Source organism: Vitis riparia, chromosome 18, assembly GCF_004353265.1.
Source record: "Vitis riparia cultivar Riparia Gloire de Montpellier isolate 1030 chromosome 18, EGFV_Vit.rip_1.0, whole genome shotgun sequence".
Taxonomy (NCBI): Eukaryota; Viridiplantae; Streptophyta; class Magnoliopsida; order Vitales; family Vitaceae; genus Vitis; species Vitis riparia.
In genome coordinates, this window is record NC_048448.1 from 36701087 (window position 1) to 36720554 (window position 19468).

General features: G+C 34.1%; 3 protein-coding genes across 3 annotated transcripts; all 3 read right to left on the reverse strand.

Moving 5' to 3' along the window:
- Positions 1-2639: 2639 nt before the first annotated feature.
- Positions 2640-4611, reverse strand: LOC117907650 (mannan endo-1,4-beta-mannosidase 5-like). Its single transcript, XM_034821271.1, has 5 exons — positions 4228-4611; positions 3935-4129; positions 3707-3829; positions 3396-3598; positions 2640-3292 (listed from the first exon to the last, which is right to left on the reverse strand). Exons 1-5 carry the CDS (start codon positions 4558-4560, stop codon positions 2935-2937), a joined length of 1212 nt encoding a protein of 403 aa, XP_034677162.1. The 5' UTR covers positions 4561-4611; the 3' UTR covers positions 2640-2934.
- Positions 4612-10217: 5606 nt separating this feature from the next.
- Positions 10218-12013, reverse strand: LOC117907870 (mannan endo-1,4-beta-mannosidase 5-like). The gene is made up of 5 exons (XM_034821541.1): positions 11681-12013; positions 11369-11563; positions 11124-11246; positions 10813-11015; positions 10218-10713 (listed from the first exon to the last, which is right to left on the reverse strand). Exons 1-5 carry the CDS (start codon positions 12011-12013, stop codon positions 10356-10358), a joined length of 1212 nt encoding a protein of 403 aa, XP_034677432.1. The 3' UTR covers positions 10218-10355.
- A 5256-nt stretch (positions 12014-17269) lies between these two features.
- LOC117907595 (mannan endo-1,4-beta-mannosidase 5-like) lies at positions 17270-19307 on the reverse strand. Its single transcript, XM_034821189.1, has 5 exons — positions 18830-19307; positions 18533-18727; positions 18239-18361; positions 17935-18137; positions 17270-17846 (listed from the first exon to the last, which is right to left on the reverse strand). The coding sequence occupies exons 1-5, from the start codon at positions 19160-19162 to the stop codon at positions 17489-17491; spliced, it is 1212 nt and encodes a 403-aa protein (XP_034677080.1). The 5' UTR covers positions 19163-19307; the 3' UTR covers positions 17270-17488.
- Positions 19308-19468: the final 161 nt, after the last annotated feature.

The window sequence follows — 19468 nt, forward strand, 5'->3', positions numbered from 1 at the left end:
ATGAGAATTTAAGTCATCCAATCATTTTATTAAAAATCACTTTATAAATTATAAAAATAAAGATATTAATCACATTTATTAATATGTTTTTTTTAAAATTGACAAATCATGATGAAATTATGATCTTTTCAACATTTTATTAATTATAAATTAAAACATCACTATAATTATTCAATCCACGAAATATAAAATGAGTTAATTTCAGTAACAATAATAATAATGATAATAGTGATTATAATAATTATAATAATAATAATAACTAATCATATTTGAATAACATTTCATCAATTATATATCAAAATAAAGTTTTATGTTTATCATAACCTATGTTTTAAAACAAAATAATAAAAGTTATATTTCCATTTAAATGTATTTACATATTTACCTCCATAGCCCATTGTATTAAAATAATCTAATAAAACACGGTATCCCATAACCGGGCAACGGCACAGCTGCTCCTAGCCTTAGCCCCTTGCAGCTGCAATCTGCTGTTCCACTCTCTGTTACAGTCCAGCTTTGGCCGCCCAAGACGTACATCTTTAAAAGTTGATTCTATTTTTTTTAATTGAATGTTTTCTCGTAACTCTTCTCGATTAATAAAAAATATATAAATAAAATAAATAAATAAAAGATAATAATAATTGGTTTTGTTTTTTAAGGTTGAGTATTTTCTTTAACTAATTGATATCATAAATATATAAATAATTTTTACATTCATATTTTATAAAAAATAAAAATGTTTCATTTTAAAAATTTTATGCATTATTTTAATTTTTTCAAATAAAGGATTATTTGTAAACATATATAAATATGTTTGATTTCAATAATCGATAAATTATATAATCAAAATATTATAAATTGGTAAATATCAATTATTAGATTTTATAAAGATAAAATTTATGATATCAAATAGTAATGCATTATATTTAGAAATAGATGTTGTATTTTTTCTATTTTAAATGTAATTAATAATATAAAAAATTAATTAATAATGATATATTTTTGATAATTTTTGTTTAAAAAATTTTATAATTTTATTTAAAATTAAATTTCATTTTATATTTAATAATTATATAAAAGATAAAAAAAAAAATTAAAAGTAAATCAAACTAATTTATTTATAAAAAATTATTAATTTTCACTATTTTACTTATTTTACATATATATATTGGGACCGAAACCTATTCTCATTTCTCTCCTTCTTCTTTCCTTTGTTTTTCTTCCGCTCTTATTCTTTGTTTACCTTTCTCCTTGTCTCCGTTTCTCTTCCAACATCCAAATTTTTATTCATGACAGTTGAACTACTTCTCTCTTCTAAGATAAAAACATTACTCACTGATGCTAAAATCTAGATTGTGATTGTTGTAAAGATTCCTAATTAGGGTTTTAGTTTTTGTATTAATTTTTTTGTTCTTTTTATTTTTTGCATTATTGGTCTTTTGTGTTATTGTTTATGTTTTGTTTGGTTTATGAGAAATCCTAGAATTTATGAAGGTTTTGGCTTTGAAATATCCAAAAAATATTGAAACAGAAATGACCAAAAAAAAAAAAAATGTTGAATAATGTTGAGTTTTTGGTTGAATTTTTGTTTGACTGATTTTTTTATTTTCCCTCGTAGGGTAAATAATTTTCCTTCACTGTGAAGAGATGAGAACACTCAAGAACACTGATTGAAAACACAAATAATATCTTTTTTTTTTCTTTTTAGAATATTGACAAAAACACGAAAAACACCATTTTTTTTGTTTTTTGAAGACCGGGCTTTAGAAAACACGAGGAACACATGAAAACAAAGAACACTCTTTTATCAAACACATTTTGTGTGTTTTTTGTTCTCAAAAACAAAAAACCCTTTTTGAAAACATTCACCAAACATGCCCTATTTTTTGCAGTAATTCTTTTTCTTCTTTTTCTTTGCTGGGTAGGGGGAGGAAATTTTGGCGAGCTGTTAGAAAAGGAGATCTTGTAGCAGTTGGAGTTTAGGTTGCCTCATGTTCTCTCTCTCCCTCTCTTTTTATATTTTAGTTTCTTTGCAATAACTTGAAGTCATTTCCTTTGAGAATTTCGATCGATGTTCATTTTCCCACACTTTGCTTTTGTTCCTAAATTTAATCTTGCTTTTATGTCTTTCAAGTAGTTATTTAGGTTGAGGAAAGAGGGCCTTAAGTCTTCCCTTTTACCCTTGAAATGATCTTCTCACTTAGGATGATTATTGATTTAACTAGCTTATAATTTGGCCGTCTTTAGTTTTTTATTGAAATCATCATACCTTGATGTTTGGAAATTGAAGATTCAGGGCCCTTTTGATGGACTGTCTAGTGGAGTGTGTGGGCATAGGAATGAATTAACGGAGACGTGAAAGCTTTGATCAGTCCATGAAATACAAATGAAAGGTTATCACCAAAAATTAAGCATGCATGCATTGATAATAGACAAGTAAAATGAACTTCAAATCTTACTTGACAACGATACTACTATAATGGGATATTCCTCAACATAGTGGTTATTACTTAATTTGGTATCAATAACTAAGCTAAAACCTTGCCCATTACTGAAAATGGACAGGGAATAAGCAAAAATATTATAATATGTCTGTAATTGATTCCTTTCACCCATTGGCCAGATTGGCTTAGTTAACTAAATGAAAACCCGATTTCTTATATTTCGAATGAACCAAAAAGGATACAGTAGTAAACAGCTATGGAACCAATATGTATGAGGATAAAAAACAACAACAATTTTGATTGAAACTAATCTTGAAATAATCAATGGCTAAGTACATCAGGTTGTGTTTATAAAGTCCTAGTTCATAAGCACTAAATTCTAATGCTAACACTGTCTCCAAGTGCTTTCAGTCTGCTGCTTCAATACGAGTACTCTATGTGCGCTTGATAGTAACTTGCGCTTGATAATAACTTCTCATGTCCTATATATTTATACCCGATCAAGGGCTGCCATTTTATTAGATTGTTGAGTAATGACGCTGCTTGTTGAAGGATTGTGAGACAGAACAATCTCATACCCATCATCACATGACTGCATCCCCTCGGCCATGAGTTGCCAAACCAAGCCTCCACCAATTCCTCCACTTCTTGCAAAGTTGTAGATGTTGGTATAAACAGCATTCAAAAATGAATCCCTTGCACTTGGACTATATCCCGGGTCTTTGCTCGATTTCCCAAATTCAGAAAAAACCATTGGCTTCTTTATTATTGTCTCTGAGTCTGTCAAATGGCTCGTCATCCATCTTAGCATGAAAGCCATCTGTGAGCTGTCATCCTTCCCAGACAGCCTATTGGAAATCAGGCATACAAGATGTTAACTTCAACATGCATGTTCTTAATAAACTTATAATTATAATTGGTAGCGAGAAGTAATTAGAATGTATTACTTACCAAATATCAGGATATGCATGTATGGTTGAGAAATCAATCTCCTTAATAAGATGATTGCTGATAAAATCTGTGCCAACTTGGTAACCAGGGTTTATTGCCTTCTTTTCTGGCATTGAATCTCCATAGAATCCTTCCATGCCTACTGTCAACAAGTGATTGCTGTCAATGGATTTTACAAAGCTTGCCATATCTTGAATCCATCCCTGTCATATTGAAAATTGTGATTAGTTTAAGGAAGCACTCCTCGATAATTATAAACATGTGCACCAAAAGGCTACCAACTAATGTTATGGGGGTGTGTCAAGGCTCACATTTAGGGTTTTTCCAGAGTAATCAACTTGGCAGCGTGGCTCGTTTATCAGTTCCCATGCCATGATTGTGGGGTCATCTTTGTAAGCAACTCGGGTGATTGTATTGATCCTTGTTAGCACTCTCTGCAAGAAATTAAGCCAAAATTAGTATCAGGAATCAAGTCATTAGGAAAAACAATGCCGGCCAGACTCCTCAGCAAATATATGTTAGGTATTTATAATTTGTACCTTAACGTGGTTCTTATAGTAGCCTTTGACGACTTCATTAACGTAAAAATCATCATCACTGTTCACTGGAGCACCAGCATTTCTAGCCCAATTCACGTACCGAGGCCTTCCACCAAAGTCTTTGTAGTTGTTGCTCAAACTCAAAATCAAGCGGACTCCATTCTTTTTTGCTTCCGAGATCACAAAGTCAAGTCCCTGAATATTTGTTGTCATTTTTAAGTATCAAAAGAGTTAGTAAATTAAATCTATACATAAATGCAGAAAAAAAAAAGGATTTCTGGAGATGTTGGAACCTGAAAGACACGCTCATCATAAACTCCAGGAGATATTTGAAGAGCTTGGGTGCCTCCATCGTTGAATGCCCATGTCCTACAGACACTCAGCCGTGCAGCTGCAGCCTGGCTAAAAACATCCGACACTTTACTCCTTTGGCTTGGATCTGCGGCCACGTTCATCATCCAATATGAGTTGAACCCGTTGAAGAAGAAAGGGGAACCATTGAGGATGAATTGAGTATTTCGAGTTTGAACAAATCCCGAAGATTGAAGAAGCACTCTAGCTTCACAAGCTAGGGCAACGAGTAGGAAAAGCACTGAAAAGGAGATGATTCTACTGAAGCAGGCCATTGTAGTAACTGGGTTTTGTTTTAGGAATTCTTGTTGGTCTGGATATGAAGCACTTGTGTTGAGTTTGCTGCTTATTTATAGCAAAAAAAAAAATAAAAAATGGAGAGAGGAATTTGATAATTTAGGAAAGCTTTTAGCAGAGGAGAGGCTGCGTCATATTCCATGTGAAATCATGAGGAAAATTGGGAGGTGTAATCGGTAGAGAGAGATTGTGAAGAATGAAAAATTAGAGGAAGAAGATATGGTAGTTGAAAGTGTTGGTTAAAAGTTAGTTGAAGAGAACATGGAATTGTTAAGGCAGTAATAATTAAAGATTTAACGGAAATTCCTTAAGATGAGGCTCAAAATTTGTTGCTAAATATAGCAAATATAATGCTGATGGTTGCAATCCATGTGGGCTGTTGATGACAAAGCCATGTGCAGCCTACCAAGAAATTAAAAAAACTGCGCGCCCCTGGATAACCTCATATTTCCTTCAGAAGTTGTTACTTTATCTATCACACTCACATGGTGTGAGGCCAACCTACCTTCACAATGATGAATCGACACATGGAAAGTGTCACATGACTAGAACATGGACTTAATTTGGGCATATGATCAAATATGAGATGGACTAACATATCAAATATCTTAATAGGTACTTTGCAATGGACTAATATATATATTAAAAAGCTTTAGTTCAAAACTCATGTGACCATATGAGATGGCTGAAGTACCATTTTTAAATCTTTTTCAGGGAATGTGGGAGTTATTCGAGGGCCATTTTTAAATCTTGAGAGGCTGCAGACAGCCATGTCATCAACGGCCCACATGTATTGCAACCATCAGCTGCATGCTTCCTATGTTTAGTAACATATTTTGACCCCCATCTCATCTCAATGATCCTATACATATATATATGTATATACTAAAATTATTTGTTGAGGCAGTCATGTGAAGCTGATTTCACACCATGTGATCATATGAGATGTATGAAGTGCAACTTTTTGGGGCAAAGGGGGAGTTATTCTACCACCATTTTTAAATCTTGAGGGGCTGCAAATAGCCATGTCATCAACGGCCCACATGTATTGCAACCGTCAGCTGCATGTTTCCCATATTTAGTAACATATTTTGAGTCTTATCTTAATGAAGTTGCTATTGAATCTTTAATCACTGATGCCTCAACAATTCCATGTTCTCTTCAACTAAAACTAACCAACACCTTCAACTGCCCTATCTTCTTCCTCTATTCCTTCATTGTTCACAATCTCTCTCTGCTGATTACACCTCCCAATTTTCGTCACCATTTCACGTGTAAAAGCTTTCCTAAATTAGCAAACTTCTCTCTTCATTCTCCATCTATAAGTAAACAGAGAACTCAACGCAAGTTCCTCAGGCGATCTAAACCAACAATAATTCCTATAATAAGCACACTTAATGTAATGGCATACTTCAGTAGAAGGAGCCTTCCTTCTTGTAGCCTTTGTTTGTAAAGCTAGAGTGCTTTTTCGATATTCAGGATTTCTTCAAACTCAAAAATACTCGATTCATCCTGGACAGTTCCCCTTGCTTCTTCAATGGATGATGAATGTAGCAGCAGACCCAAGCCAAAGGAATAAAATATCTGTTGTGTTTCACTAGGCTGCAGCTGAATTTTTGGAAAATTTTGTGAGCACTATATTTTTGGAAAGCAAACAAGAGTAGTGATATTTGAGACTGCAATATTCCACTGTACTGAAGGTATCTTAGATTATTTCCATGCAGATGATTTGGGACCAACCTGAGTAGCATCTTTAGAAGGTATGCACTATTTTATTACTTTTGTTGATGACTTCTCTAGAAGGGTTTGGCTGTATGTAATGTAAAAGGTTTGGGGTGTATGCCATGAAAACTAAGAATGAGGCTTTGAGAGTGTTTTTAAAATAGAACAAGATGATTGAAAGTCGGACTAGTAGGAAGATCAAATATCTAAGATTAGAAAATGTAGGTGAATAAAAAAAGTGATCCATTTCTCCATGTCAAAATGAGAGCATTGTTCAACATTTCACAATTAGAGATACACCACAGAAAAATGGGATAGCAAAGCAAATGAATCAAATAACATTGTTGGAAAAGAGTACTCAATATATGTTGCCAAATGATGGAATGAGCAAATCAAGAATTTTGGGTTGAGGCAGTGGTTTATGCTTGTAATCTTATCCAGTCGTAAGTCATCAACTATAATTAAAGGTAGAACTCTTATTGAGGTACGGTCTGAAAAACCTGCAAATGATTATGATTCCTTATCAAGTTTTTGGTTCTGTCTTTTTTCATGTGAAGGAATCTAAATTAAATTTGAAAGCCAAGAGATCATTGTTCATGGCGCTCTGTATAGGTGTGAAAAGATATTATCTTTGGTGCCAATAAAAATAAATAAATTTGAGCAAGGATGTAACTTTTGATAAATCTTCTCTATTGTAACAAGCATGTGAAGAAAAATTGTTCTCAAGAAGAGAAGACTATGGTACTTCAAAACATGTGGAGTTCAGAAAACATCAATTGACCTAGCAAATGTCAATGAGACAACTAGTAACCTTGAAATGTCAAATAAAGATATCATACATGAAGAAGATACTGCAACTCAAGTACTTCCACAATAGCAAGATTCAACTATAGTTACTAGACCAAGAAGAGATATTCAAATGCCTACTTGATTTGTTGATATGATAGTATATGTATTTCCAATAATAGATGATGATGTACTTCATACAAAGAGGCAGTGAAAAAATAAAATTAGTAAACATTGGAAGCATGCAACGGCAGTAGAAATGTAGTCCCTTCAAAAGAACTGAGACTTGGGAGTTATCTCAACTATGCAAGGGTAAGAAAAAAATTGGAAGCAAATGGGTATATACAAAGAAGGAAGGATTTCTTGACAAAAATAAAACAATTTCTAGGCTAGGTTGGTGGCCAAGGGTTGTCCTCAAGAAGAAGGCATTGACTATGATGATGTATTTTCTCCAATGGTAAAGCATTCCTCTATCCGAATTTCGTTTGTATTGTTGGACCTTGAACAAGTTCAACTTGATGTAAAAACAACATTTTTAAATGGTCATGAGAAAAAAGAGATTCATATGAATAATAAACCAGATGGTTGTAAGGTTGTCCAAAAGGCAAATTGGGCATGCAAATTGAGAAATTCGCTATATGGATTAAGCAACTCCAATCCAAGCTAGACAATAGTACACAAAAAATCAATTTGATCATAGTGTATGTTTTTGCTATCTATATGATGGATCTTTCATATAGTTGCTCCAATATAATGATAATATATTGGGGGCATTCAACGAAAAATGGAAATTGAAATATTGAGAACTCAATTAAGTCAACAAAATGGAATAAAAGAAAAAGAAAGATTCTTGGCATAGAAATTTGCAAAGATAAGAGTCAAAGGCTATGGTAGTTTGACAAAAGCAATATTTGAACAAACAAGCACGTACAAAGTGGCATGACTAAGTAATCCAAACATGTAAGTACCCACTTGCTTCTCATTTCAAGCTTGGTAGCATAAATGCAAAACATGAGTACCTATCGCAAGTTCCTTGTTCTAAAGCAGTAAAGAGCTTGATGTATGTTATCGTGTGTATGAGGCCTGGTATTTAACAAGTTATTAGTTTGGTTAGTAGGTATCTGGATGATCTTGGTGAAGGACATTGGCAAGCTATGAAGTGGATTTTGCAATATGTACATTCTGCACACTTTAGATGTTGGCTTGGTTTTTTAGTAGGATGATGGTATAGGTAAATGTACTGTTAGTTATGTCAATTCTGATTATACAACTGACTTAAAATAAATGTCAATTAATTATAGGTCATGTATTTACTTTTGCTACAGACTTGCAAGTTGGAAGTCTACTCTACAATCTTATAGTTGCCTAGTCAAATAGAGGCAGAGTACATGGTATTCTCTGAGGTTGTTAAGAAGGTGATTTGGTTACATGGACTGCTTTAGAACTTTGAAGTTGTCACTTAGTTAAAATCAAGCTTATCACATACATTTGAAGCATATCAATGTTCAATTTGACTTTGTTAGTGAAATTATTGAAGGAAATATTTGCATCCAAAAAATTGAAACTACAAATAATCCGGCAGATATCTTTATTAAGGTGGTACTAACATTCAAGTTCAAGCATTGTTGAACTTGATTTAAACCTTGGAGTTTGAATGCCTTTCGGGTGTACGGCATCTAAAGGTTCGTTTGCAGGAGATGATAATTGGTTCACTTGTAAAGAAGAATTTTGGTAGTTGGTAGTATAGGACTAATTTGCCAAGGTTGAGATTGGTCAGTTTTTGACTTAATTAGTGTTTGTTATTTTTTTTCGAATCCTTGTCCCACATGATTATAAATTGGTTTTGCTAGGGTTTGAGGGCCTATAAATAAGTCTAAGTCCTCTGGCTTATGAATTGGTTTTGCAGGGGAAACACACCAGATACTTTGCTCATTTGGCTTGGGTCTGCAGCAACGTTCATCATCCAATGAGTTAAACCCCTTGAAGAAAAAGTGGGAGCCATTCAAGACAAAATTGAGTATTTCGAGTTTGAACAAATCATGAAGACTGAAGAACCCTAGCAACACAGGCTAGGGCTACAAGATGAAAAAGCACCCAAAAGAAGCTGATTCTACTGAAGCATGCCATTGTGCCTAATTAAAAGGTTGGCTGATGAACATTAATTGTAAATATAAGATAAGGCTCAGAATATGTTATTAAATCTAGATGGCTATAATACATGTGGACTGTTGATAACAAAGCTATTCTCAGACTCCCAGAAATTGATGGAAAGGCTATGAAATGCAACGACTAGGGCAAGTTTGATCCAAAAATACACATATATAGACAGGCATTCCGATAGGGTCCAATGGAGTGTGTGGGCATAGGAATGGATTAATGGAGCCGTGAAAGCTGTGATCAGTCTATGAGATACAAATGGACGGTTATCACCAAAAATAACCATGCATGCCTTGATAATAGACAGGTGAATGAAAGAAAATGATCTTGAAATCTTACTTGACAACAATACCACTATAATGGGATATTCCTCAACATAGTGGTTGTCACTTAATTTGGTATCAATACCTATCCTAAAACCTAGCCTGTTACTAAAAATGGACAGGGAAGAAGAAAAAAATATTATAATGTCTTTAATTTGGTCAGTACGTATATCTTTACACTGTTAAAGAAGAGAATTAGGATTTAAAACTTCTCTTCTGAAGTTGAGTTACTTACAGCATTTGCTGTTTGAGTTTAGAACAACAGATATCAAAACTAAAAATCTTTTCTCTTATGCAATAGCAACCACTTTTTCTTAAGATTCTTATGAACTAAAATTTACAAGTGCATCAAGGGGCTGTAGTTCTGTAAATTGATTCCTTTGATGACAGTAAACCATTGGCCAGATAGACGTTGTTAACAAAATTAAAACCCAATTTCTTATATTTAAAAATGAATCAAAAAGGACAAAGTATGAGGATCAAAAACAAAAATAAATATTACAATAATATTTATTACTTCTCCACATGACCTCATCAGTTGTACATTGCTTCTCCACCTAATAATAATAATAATAAAAACAAAAAAACAAAAAAACATAGTAAATTTGATTGAAATGAATCCTTCAAATAATCAATGGTGAAGTACATCTGGTTGTGTTTATAAGGTCCTAGTTCATAAGCACTAAATTCTAATGCTAATACTCTCTTCAAGTGCTTTCACCCTGCTGCTTCAATACCATTACTCTATAGGTGCGCTTCATAATAACTTTTCATATCCTATATATTTAGACGTGGTCAAGGGCTATCATTTTATTAGATTGTTGAGTAATGATGCCCCTTGTTGAAGGATTTTGAGACAAAACAATATCATATCCATCATCATACGACTGCATCCCCTCGGCCATGAGTTGCCAAACCAAGCCTCCACCAATTCCTCCACTTCTTGCAAAGTTGTAGATGTTGGTATAAACGGCATTCAAGAATGTATCCCTTGCACTGATATTATATCCCTGGTCTTTGCTCGATTTTCCAAATTCAGAAAAAACCATTGGCTTCTTTATTATTGTCTCCGAGTCTGTCGAATGGCTCGTCATCCATCTTTGCATGAAAGCCATCTGTGAGCTATCATCCTTTCCGGACAGCCTGTTGGAAATTAGGCATGCAAGTTGTTAGCTTCAACATCTTCTTAATAAACTTGTAATGATAAATGTTAGAGAGAAGTAATTAGAATGTATTGCTTACCAAATATCAGGATATGCATGTATGGTCGTGAAATCAATCTCCTTAACAAGATGATTGCTGATAAAATCTGTGCCAACTTGGTAACCAGGGTTTATTGCCTTCTTTTCTGGCATTGAATCTCCATAGAATCCTTCCATGCCTACTGTCAACAAGTGGTTGCTGTCAATGGATTTTACATAGCTAGCCATTTCTTGAATCCATCCCTGCCATATTGAAGAATTGTGATTAGTTTAAGGAAGCACTCCTCGATAATTATAAACATGTGCACTGAAGGCTACCAACTAATGTTATGGGTGCATGTCAAGGCTCACATTTATGGTTTTTCCAGAGTAATCAACTTGGCAACGTGGCTCGTTTATCAGTTCCCATGCCATGATTGTGGGGTCATCCTTGTAAGCAACTCTGGTGATTGTATTGATCCTTGTTAGCACTCTCTGCAAGAAATTAAGCCAATAATAGTATTAGGAATCAAGTCGTTAGGAAAAACAATGTCGGCCAGACACCACGTTCGTCAAATCTAACCTGATGTGAGTTAGGTATTTATAATAATTTGTACCTTAACGTGGTTCTTATAGTAGCCTTTGACGACCTCATTAGTGTAAAAATCATCATCACTGTTCACTGGAGCACCAGCATTTCTAGCCCAACTCACGTACTGAGGCCTTCCTCCAAAGTCTTTGTAGTTGTTGCTCAAACTCAAAATCAAGCGGACTCCATTCTTTCTTGCCTCCGAGATCACAAAGTCAAGTCCCTGAATATTTGTTGTCGTATTTAAGTATAAAAAAAGGTTAGTAAATTAAATTTCTACATAAAGGCGATAAAAAAAAAAAAAAAAAAAAAAGGAAAGGATTTCTGGAAATGCTGGAACCTGAAAGACACGCTCATCATAAACTCCAGGAGATATTTGAAGAGCTTGGGTGCCTCCATCGTTGAATGCCCATGTCCTACAGACACTCAGCCGTGTGGCTGTAGCCTGGCTAAAAACATCCGACACTTTACTCCTTTGGCTTGGATCTGCGGCCACGTTCATCATCCAGTATGAGTTGAACCCATTGAAGAAGAAAGGGGACCCATTGAGGATGAATTGAGTATTTCGAGTTTGAACAAATCCTGAAGATTGAAGAAGTACTCTAGCTTCACAAGCTAGGGCAATGAGTAGGAAAAGCAACGAAAAGGAGATGATTCTACTGAAACAGGCCATTGTAGTAACTGGGTTTTGTTTTGGGAATTCTTGTTGGTCTGGATATGAAGCACTTGTGTTGAGGTTGCTGCTTATTTATAGCAAAAAAATGGGGAGAGAAGTTTGCTAATTTAGGAAAGCTTTAAGCAGAGGAGAGGTTGAGTCATATTCCATGTGAAATCATGAGTAAAATTGGGAAGTGTAATCGGTAGAGAGAGATTTTGAAGAATGAAAAATTAGAGGAAGAAGATATGGTAGTTGAAAGTGTTGGTCAAAAGTTAGTTGAAGAGAACATGGAACTATTAAGGCAGTAATAATTAACGATTTAGCCGAAATTCCTTAAGATGAGGCTCAAAATTTGTTGCTAAATATAGCAAATATGCTGTTGATGGTTGCAATCCATGTGGGCTGTTAATGACAAAGCCATCTGCAGCCTACCAAGAAATAAAAGGAAAAGCCCCTGGATAAACCCATATTTCCTTCAAAAGTTGTTGCTTTATCTATGTCACACTATAACATGGTGTGAGGCCAACCTACCTTCACTATGATGAATCAACACATGGAAAGAGTCACATGACTTGAACATGGACTTGTGGGAGTCCGGGCAAAAGTTTAAATATTGGATTGAACCAATCAAAGAAAAATGAAAAAGAAAACAGGAAAAGAAAAATCTAATAGTCTAATCCATTGTAAACCAAAGTGATTCTAAAATTAGAAAAATTATCGGTTCAGAATATTAATTATATATATATAATTAAAACTTAGGTTATATTTGGTTCTCGAAAAATACTAAGGAAAGAAAAAAAAAATGTAAAGGAAAATGATTTTTTCATGTTTGGTTGTCTTATGAAAAATATAAAAGAAAATCAAATATAATTAAAACTAATTAAAAATTTACGTATTTTTAAATTATTTAATCTTTATATTGATAAGTTAAAATAAATAAAATAAGTTTGAAGTAACAAAAAAAATAATTTATCGACTTTTAATCTATTTTTTTATTTTCCTTCATTTTTTCTTTCTTTGTATTTTTTTTCTCTTGCAGTTCCCTCAGATTTTCTGGGAACCAAACATAACTTATAGATTCTTCATTTTTTCTGTTTGATGAGGATAAAATGCAATGTATTAATATTCCTAATTTTATTATATATTTAAATGTTAAGAAGATTTATTTAAAAATGAAATAAAATTATGCAACTTTAACTCCATTGCCACAGCCATATATGACAATTTTTAGCCTATATTACTTTTTACATTTATTATCTTACTAGGTAAACGAGTATTTAAAGTAATCGAAAGTTGTATTTGATTGATTTAGATCATGTATTTATTAAAAGGAATATTAGCTTAGTGGTCATTGTTTTAGCCAAAGCTCCAACATTAATGAAAAAAGAGAGGGCAGTCGCAGTCGACTTTATTCTATAGCCAGTATTATTAATTTAAAGATGGGCTAAAAACATGGATCCAACGGGAAGAACCTTTTTTTGTGGCTGGATATCATTTCTAACATTTTCACCTTATTTGTTCCTATCTAATTCTTTTTAATAATAATAATCTCTATTCAGCATTCCAGATTTATATATTAAAAAGCTTATGTTCAAAATTCATGTGACCATATGGGAGTACCATTTTCAGGGAATGTGGGAGTTATTCAAGGGCCATTTTTAAATCTTGAGAGGCTGCAGACAGCCATGTCATCAACGGCCCACATGTATTGTAACCATCAGCCGTATGTTTCCTATATTTAGTAACATATTTTGAGCCTCATCTTAATGATCTAATATATATATATATATATATATATATATATATATATATATATATATATATATAATTCAACATCTGTATGATATCATACCCTAAAATTTTTTGTTGAGTCAGTCATGTGAAGCTGATTTCACACCATATGATGGTATGAGGTGGATAAAGTGCAACTTTTTGGAGGAAAGGGGGAGTTATTCAACCGCCATTTTCTAAATCTTGAGGGGCTGCAAATAGCAATGTCATCAACAGCCCACATGTATTGCAACCATCAGATGCATGTTTTCTATATTTAGTGACATATATTTAGTAACATGTATTGCAACAATTCCATGTTCTCTTCAACTAAAACTAACCAACATGCACCTTCAACTACCCTATCTTCTTCCTCTATTCCTTCCTTGTTCACATTCTCTCTCTACTTATTACACCTCCCAATTTTCGTCACCATTTCACATGTAAAAGCTTTCCTAAATTAACAAACTTCTCTCTTAATTCTCTATCTATAGATAACCAGAAAATTCAATGCAAGTTCCTCATATGATCTAAACTAACAAGAATTCCTAAAACAAACCCACTTGGTAGAATGGCATACTTCAGTAGAAGCAGCCTTTTTTTTCAGTGCTTTTCCTTCTTGTAACCCTAATCTGTGAAGCTAGAGTGCTTCTTCAATATTCAGGACTTTTTCAAACCCAAAATACTCTATTCATCCTGGACAGTTCCCCTTTCTTCTTCAATGGGTTTAACTTACACTGGATGATGAACGTAGCAGCAGAACCAAGCCAAAGGAATATGACATCTTCTGTGTTTCACTAGGCTGCAGCTGAATTTTTGGAAACTAGGATTTTGTGAGCACTATATTTTTGGAAAGCAAACAAGAGTGATATTTAAGACTGCAATCTTCCACTCTACTGAAGTTATCTTAGACTTTTTCCGTAAGGATGTTTGGAGATCAACCAGAGGAGCTTCTAAAGGAGGTATGTACTATTTTGTTACTTTTGTTGATAACTTCTCAAGAAGGGTTTGGGAATAAGTCATGAAAACTATGGATGAAGTTTTGGGAGTATTGCTTAAATGGAGCGAGATGATTGAAACTTAAACTAGTAGGAAGATCAAATGGCTAAGATCAGAAAAATTGTGGTAGATAAAAAAGTGGTCCATTCTCCATGTCAAAATGAGAGCTTGTATAGTTCAACATTCCATGGTTAGAGATACACCACAGCAAAATGGGAAAGCAGAGTGAACAAATTGAGCATTGTTGGAAAAGACTGGATGTATGTTGTCAAATGATGGAATGAGCAAATAAAGAATTTTGGGTTGAGACAGTTGTTTAGGCCTGTCATCTCACCAATTATATGTCATCGATTATAATTAAAGGTAGAACTCTTGTTCAGGTACAATCTAGAAAACCTATAAATGATTATGATTCCTTATCACTTTCTTGTTTCTTTGCCTTTTTTTCATGTGAAGGAATCTAAATTAGATCTGAAAGCCAAGAGATTATTATTCATGAAGCTTAGTATAGGTGTGAAACGATATCATCTTTGGTGCCCATATTTAAAAAAAGAAAAAATAGATTTGAGCAAAGATATAACTTTTGATGAATCTTCTCTATTGAAACATGACAAGAAAATTGTTCTAAAGAAGAGAAGACTATTGTACTTTAGAACATGTGGAGTTTGAGAAAACATCAATTGACCCAACAAATGTCAATGAGACAACTAGTAACCTTCAAATTAAATGACAGATGGAGAATATACTTTATGTCAAGATCTTCTGCAATACCAAGATTCAATTGTAATTACTAGACCAAGAAGAGAGATATTCAAATGCCTATTTCATTTGTTGATATGATAGTTTCAACGAAGAGTAAGAAAGGCAGTGAAAAAATAAATTTAGTAAACATTGGAAGCATGAAATGGATGAAGAAATATAGTCCCTTCAAAAGAACAAGACTTAGGAGTTAACTACACAAGGGTAAGAAATAAGATAGTTTCAAGGCTAGGTTGGTACCAAGGGATATCCACAAATGGAAGGCATTGACTACGATGACATGTTTTCTACAATGGTAAAGCATTCCTTTATCATTGTTGCATTGTTAAGTCTTGGTTGCATTGTTGGACCTTGAACAAGTTCAACTTGATATAAAACAACATTCCTACATGATGAGGAGGAAGAAGAGATTTATATGAATCAGCGATATGGTTAAGGTTGTCAGAAAAGAAAATTGGGTATACAAATTGAGAAAGTTGCTATATGGATTGAGCAACTCTAAGAGCATAGCACACAAAAAATGAATTTGATCATGTGTGTGTTTTTGCAAGCTACATGATGGATCTTTCATATACTTGCTCTTATATGATGGCAACATACAAATAGCATCTAAGAGAAAAATGGAAATTGAAATATTGAAAACTCGGTTAAATAAAAAATTTGAAATGAAAAGAAACATTCTACGCACAGAAATCTGCAAAGGTAGAAGCAACGCCAAGGCTAGTTTGACACAAGCAATATTTAAAGAAACTAGTACAAAGTGGCATGACTAAGTAATCGGAACACGTAAGGTACCCTATTTGATTTTCATTTCAAGCTTAGTGCAACTTCATCTCCTAGCATAAATGCAGAACAAGAATACATGTCGCAATTCCTTATTCTAATGTCTTAGGCAGCTTGATGTATGTTATCATGTGTATGCGCCCTAACTTTGCAAATTGTTAGTTTGGTAAGCGGTATGCGAATAATCTTAGTAAAGGACATTGGCAAGTTATGAAATGGATTTTGCAATACATCATGCAAACTTTGAACGTTAGTTTGGTTTTTCAGCCGGATGATGATATTGGTTAGTGTGTAGTCATGAGTCATGTCAAATCTGATTATACAACTGACTTTAAAAATATCAAACTGACGATAGTTTATGTATTTGCTCTTGCTACAGGACAAGTAAGTTGGAAGTCTACTCTATAATCTACAGTTGCCTTGTCAAATAGAGGCAGAGTACTTTGAAGTTGTTCAAAAGCATATTAGTTTGTATTTGCTAGCCAAAGAGCTATTGATCACTTTAGCTTAAAACCAAGTATATCACACACATTTGAAGCATATCAATGTTCGGTTTTACTTTGTAAGTGAAATTATTATTAAAGGAAAAAGATGAGGTAGTTGGCTTCTGAAGTTAAGTCACATACGCACATTTGCAGTGGAGTTTAGAAGAACAGATACCAAATTTTGAAATCTTTTCTCATATTAAATAGCAACCTCTTTTTCGTAACATTCTTGTGAATTAGAATTTACTAGTCCATCAAGGGACTGTAATTTTGTAAATTAATTCCTTTGATGATAGTAAACCACTGGCCAGATTGTTTGAGTTAACAAAATGAAAACCCGATTTCTTATATTTCCAATGAACCAGAAAGGTTGAAGTAGGAAAAAGCAATGGAACCAATCTGTATTTAGGATCAAAAACAACAATTAATGGTCACCAAATTAGGAGCACCTACCATTTCAATATTCAGTATGATACTGTTTGATTACTTCTCCACATGATCTCATCAGTTGTATCTTGCTAGCATCACATAATATTAAAAACAACAATAAATTTGATTGAAACGAATTCTTGAATAAATAATCAATGGTGAAGTACATCTGGTTGTGTCTATAAAAACCTAGTTCATAAGCACTAAATTGCTAACACTCTCTCTAAGTGCTTTCAGCCTGCTGCTTAATTAAGCGCTTTAATATTTATACACGATCAAGGGCTATCATTTTATTGGATTGTTGAGTAATGAGGCCACTTGTTGAAGGAGTTTGAGACAAAACAATCTCATATCCATCATCATATGACTGCATTCCCTCCCCCATGAGTTGCCAAACCAAGCCTCCACCAATTCCTCCATTTCTTGCAAAGTTGTAGATGTTGGTATAAACAGCATTCAAGAATGAATCCCTTGCACTTAGACTATATCCCGGGTCTTTGCTCGATTTTCCAAATTCAGAAAAAACCATTGGCTTCTTTATTATGGTCCTTGAGTCTGTCCAGTGGCTCATTGTCCATCTTTGCATGAAAGCCATTTGCGAGCTATCATCTTTTCCTGACAACCTATGCAAAATTAAGTAAGCAACTGGTTAATTAGCTTTGACTAATAATGATATTTAATAGCCATAATTATTTAGCAAGTATTACTTACCAAATATCAGGATATGCATGGATGGTTGTGAAATCAATTTCCTTAATAAGATGATTGCTAATAAAATCGGTGCCAACTTGGTAACCAGGGTTTATTGCCTTCTTTTCTGGCATTGAATCTCCATAGAATCCTTCCATGCCTACTGTCAACAGGTGTTTGTTGTCAATAGATTTAACATAGGTTGCCATTTCTTGAATCCATCCCTGTCATATTGAAAACATAATTAGTTAAAGGAAGCACTCAAATTAATTACAAACATAGGCACCAAAGGCTACTAATGTGATAGGTGTGCAGAAAGGCTCACATTCAGGGTTTTTCCAGAGTAATCAACTTGGCAACGTGGTTCATTTATCAGTTCCCATGCCATGATAGTTGGGTCATCTTTGTAAGCAACTCTAGTGATTGTATTGATCCTTGTTAGCACTCTCTGCAAGAAAGTATCAAAAGCACGTTATTAGTATATAAATATTGATTCATGATCTAATAATTATATCTCAAGGAAAGCAAATGTTCAGTATAGCAACATTCCATGATGAAAGCTCACGGTTTGGACTCTCAAGGAAAATTTAACCCTAAAGTTAGGTGTTCATAGTTGTACCTTGACATGGTTCTTATAATAGCCTTTGACGACTTCATTAGTGTAAAAATCGTCATCCTTGTTCACCGGGGCACCAGCACTTTTAGCCCAATTCACATACTGCGGCCTTCCTCCGAAATCTTTGTAGTTGTTGCTTAAACTCAATATCAAGCGGACTCCATACCTTTTTGCTTCCGAGATCACAAAATCAAGTCCCTGAAAATATGTTAAATTTAGTCATGCAACCACTACTACTGCATTTGTGCCTAAAATGTTTTTCTGAATACAAAAAGATGGGCATTTGGGAGTAGTACAGACCTGAAAGACGCGCTCATCATAAACTCCAGGAGATATCTGAAGAGCTTGATTGCCTCCATCATTGAATGCCCATGTCCTACAGACACTGAGTCGTGAAGCTGTAGCCTGGCCAAACACCTCAGATATCTTATTCCTTTGGCTTGGGTCGGCTGCTACGTTCATCATCCAGTATGAGTTAAACCCATTGAAGAAGAAACGGGAACCATCCAGGACGAATTGAGTATTTTGAGTTTGAACAAATCCTGGCGATTGAAGAAGGACTCTAGCTTCACAGACAAGGGCTACAAGAAGGAAAAGCACCGAAAGAAGGCTGCTTCTACGGTAATATGCCATTATACGAAATGGGTTTGGTTTAGGAATTCTTGTTGGTTTAGATGTGAGGAACTTGCATTGAGTTTTCTGGTTATTTATAGACAGAAAATGAAGAGAGAAGTTTGCTAATTTAAGGATGCTTTTTGCAGAGGAGAGGTTGAATCATATTACATGTGAAATGGTGACGAAAATTGGGAGGTGTAATCAGTAGAGAGAGGTTGTGAAGAATGAAAAACATAAAGGAAAAAGGTATGGTAGTTGAAGGTGTTGGTTAGGTTTTAGTTGAACAGAACATGGAATTGTTGAGGCGTCAGTGATTACGGATTC

Bases quoted from the DNA above. Each gene is read 5' to 3' on its own strand.
- LOC117907870 (XM_034821541.1), bottom strand. From the start codon at position 12,013: ATGGCCTGTTTCAGTAGAATCATCTCCTTTTCGTTGCTTTTCCTACTC. The intron at 11,247-11,368 runs GTACAAATTATT...AATTTCTTGCAG, and splicing joins ACTATAAGAACCACGTTAAG to AGAGTGCTAACAAGGATCAA. The intron at 10,714-10,812 runs GTAAGCAATACA...AATTTCCAACAG, and splicing joins CATGCATATCCTGATATTTG to GCTGTCCGGAAAGGATGATA.
- LOC117907595 (XM_034821189.1), bottom strand. From the start codon at position 19,162: ATGGCATATTACCGTAGAAGCAGCCTTCTTTCGGTGCTTTTCCTTCTT. The intron at 18,362-18,532 runs GTACAACTATGA...ACTTTCTTGCAG, and splicing joins ATTATAAGAACCATGTCAAG to AGAGTGCTAACAAGGATCAA. The intron at 18,138-18,238 runs GTGAGCCTTTCT...TCAATATGACAG, and splicing joins ACTCTGGAAAAACCCTGAAT to GGATGGATTCAAGAAATGGC.
- LOC117907650 (XM_034821271.1), bottom strand. From the start codon at position 4,560: ATGGCCTGCTTCAGTAGAATCATCTCCTTTTCAGTGCTTTTCCTACTC. The intron at 3,830-3,934 runs GTACAAATTATA...AATTTCTTGCAG, and splicing joins ACTATAAGAACCACGTTAAG to AGAGTGCTAACAAGGATCAA. The intron at 3,599-3,706 runs GTGAGCCTTGAC...TCAATATGACAG, and splicing joins ACTCTGGAAAAACCCTAAAT to GGATGGATTCAAGATATGGC.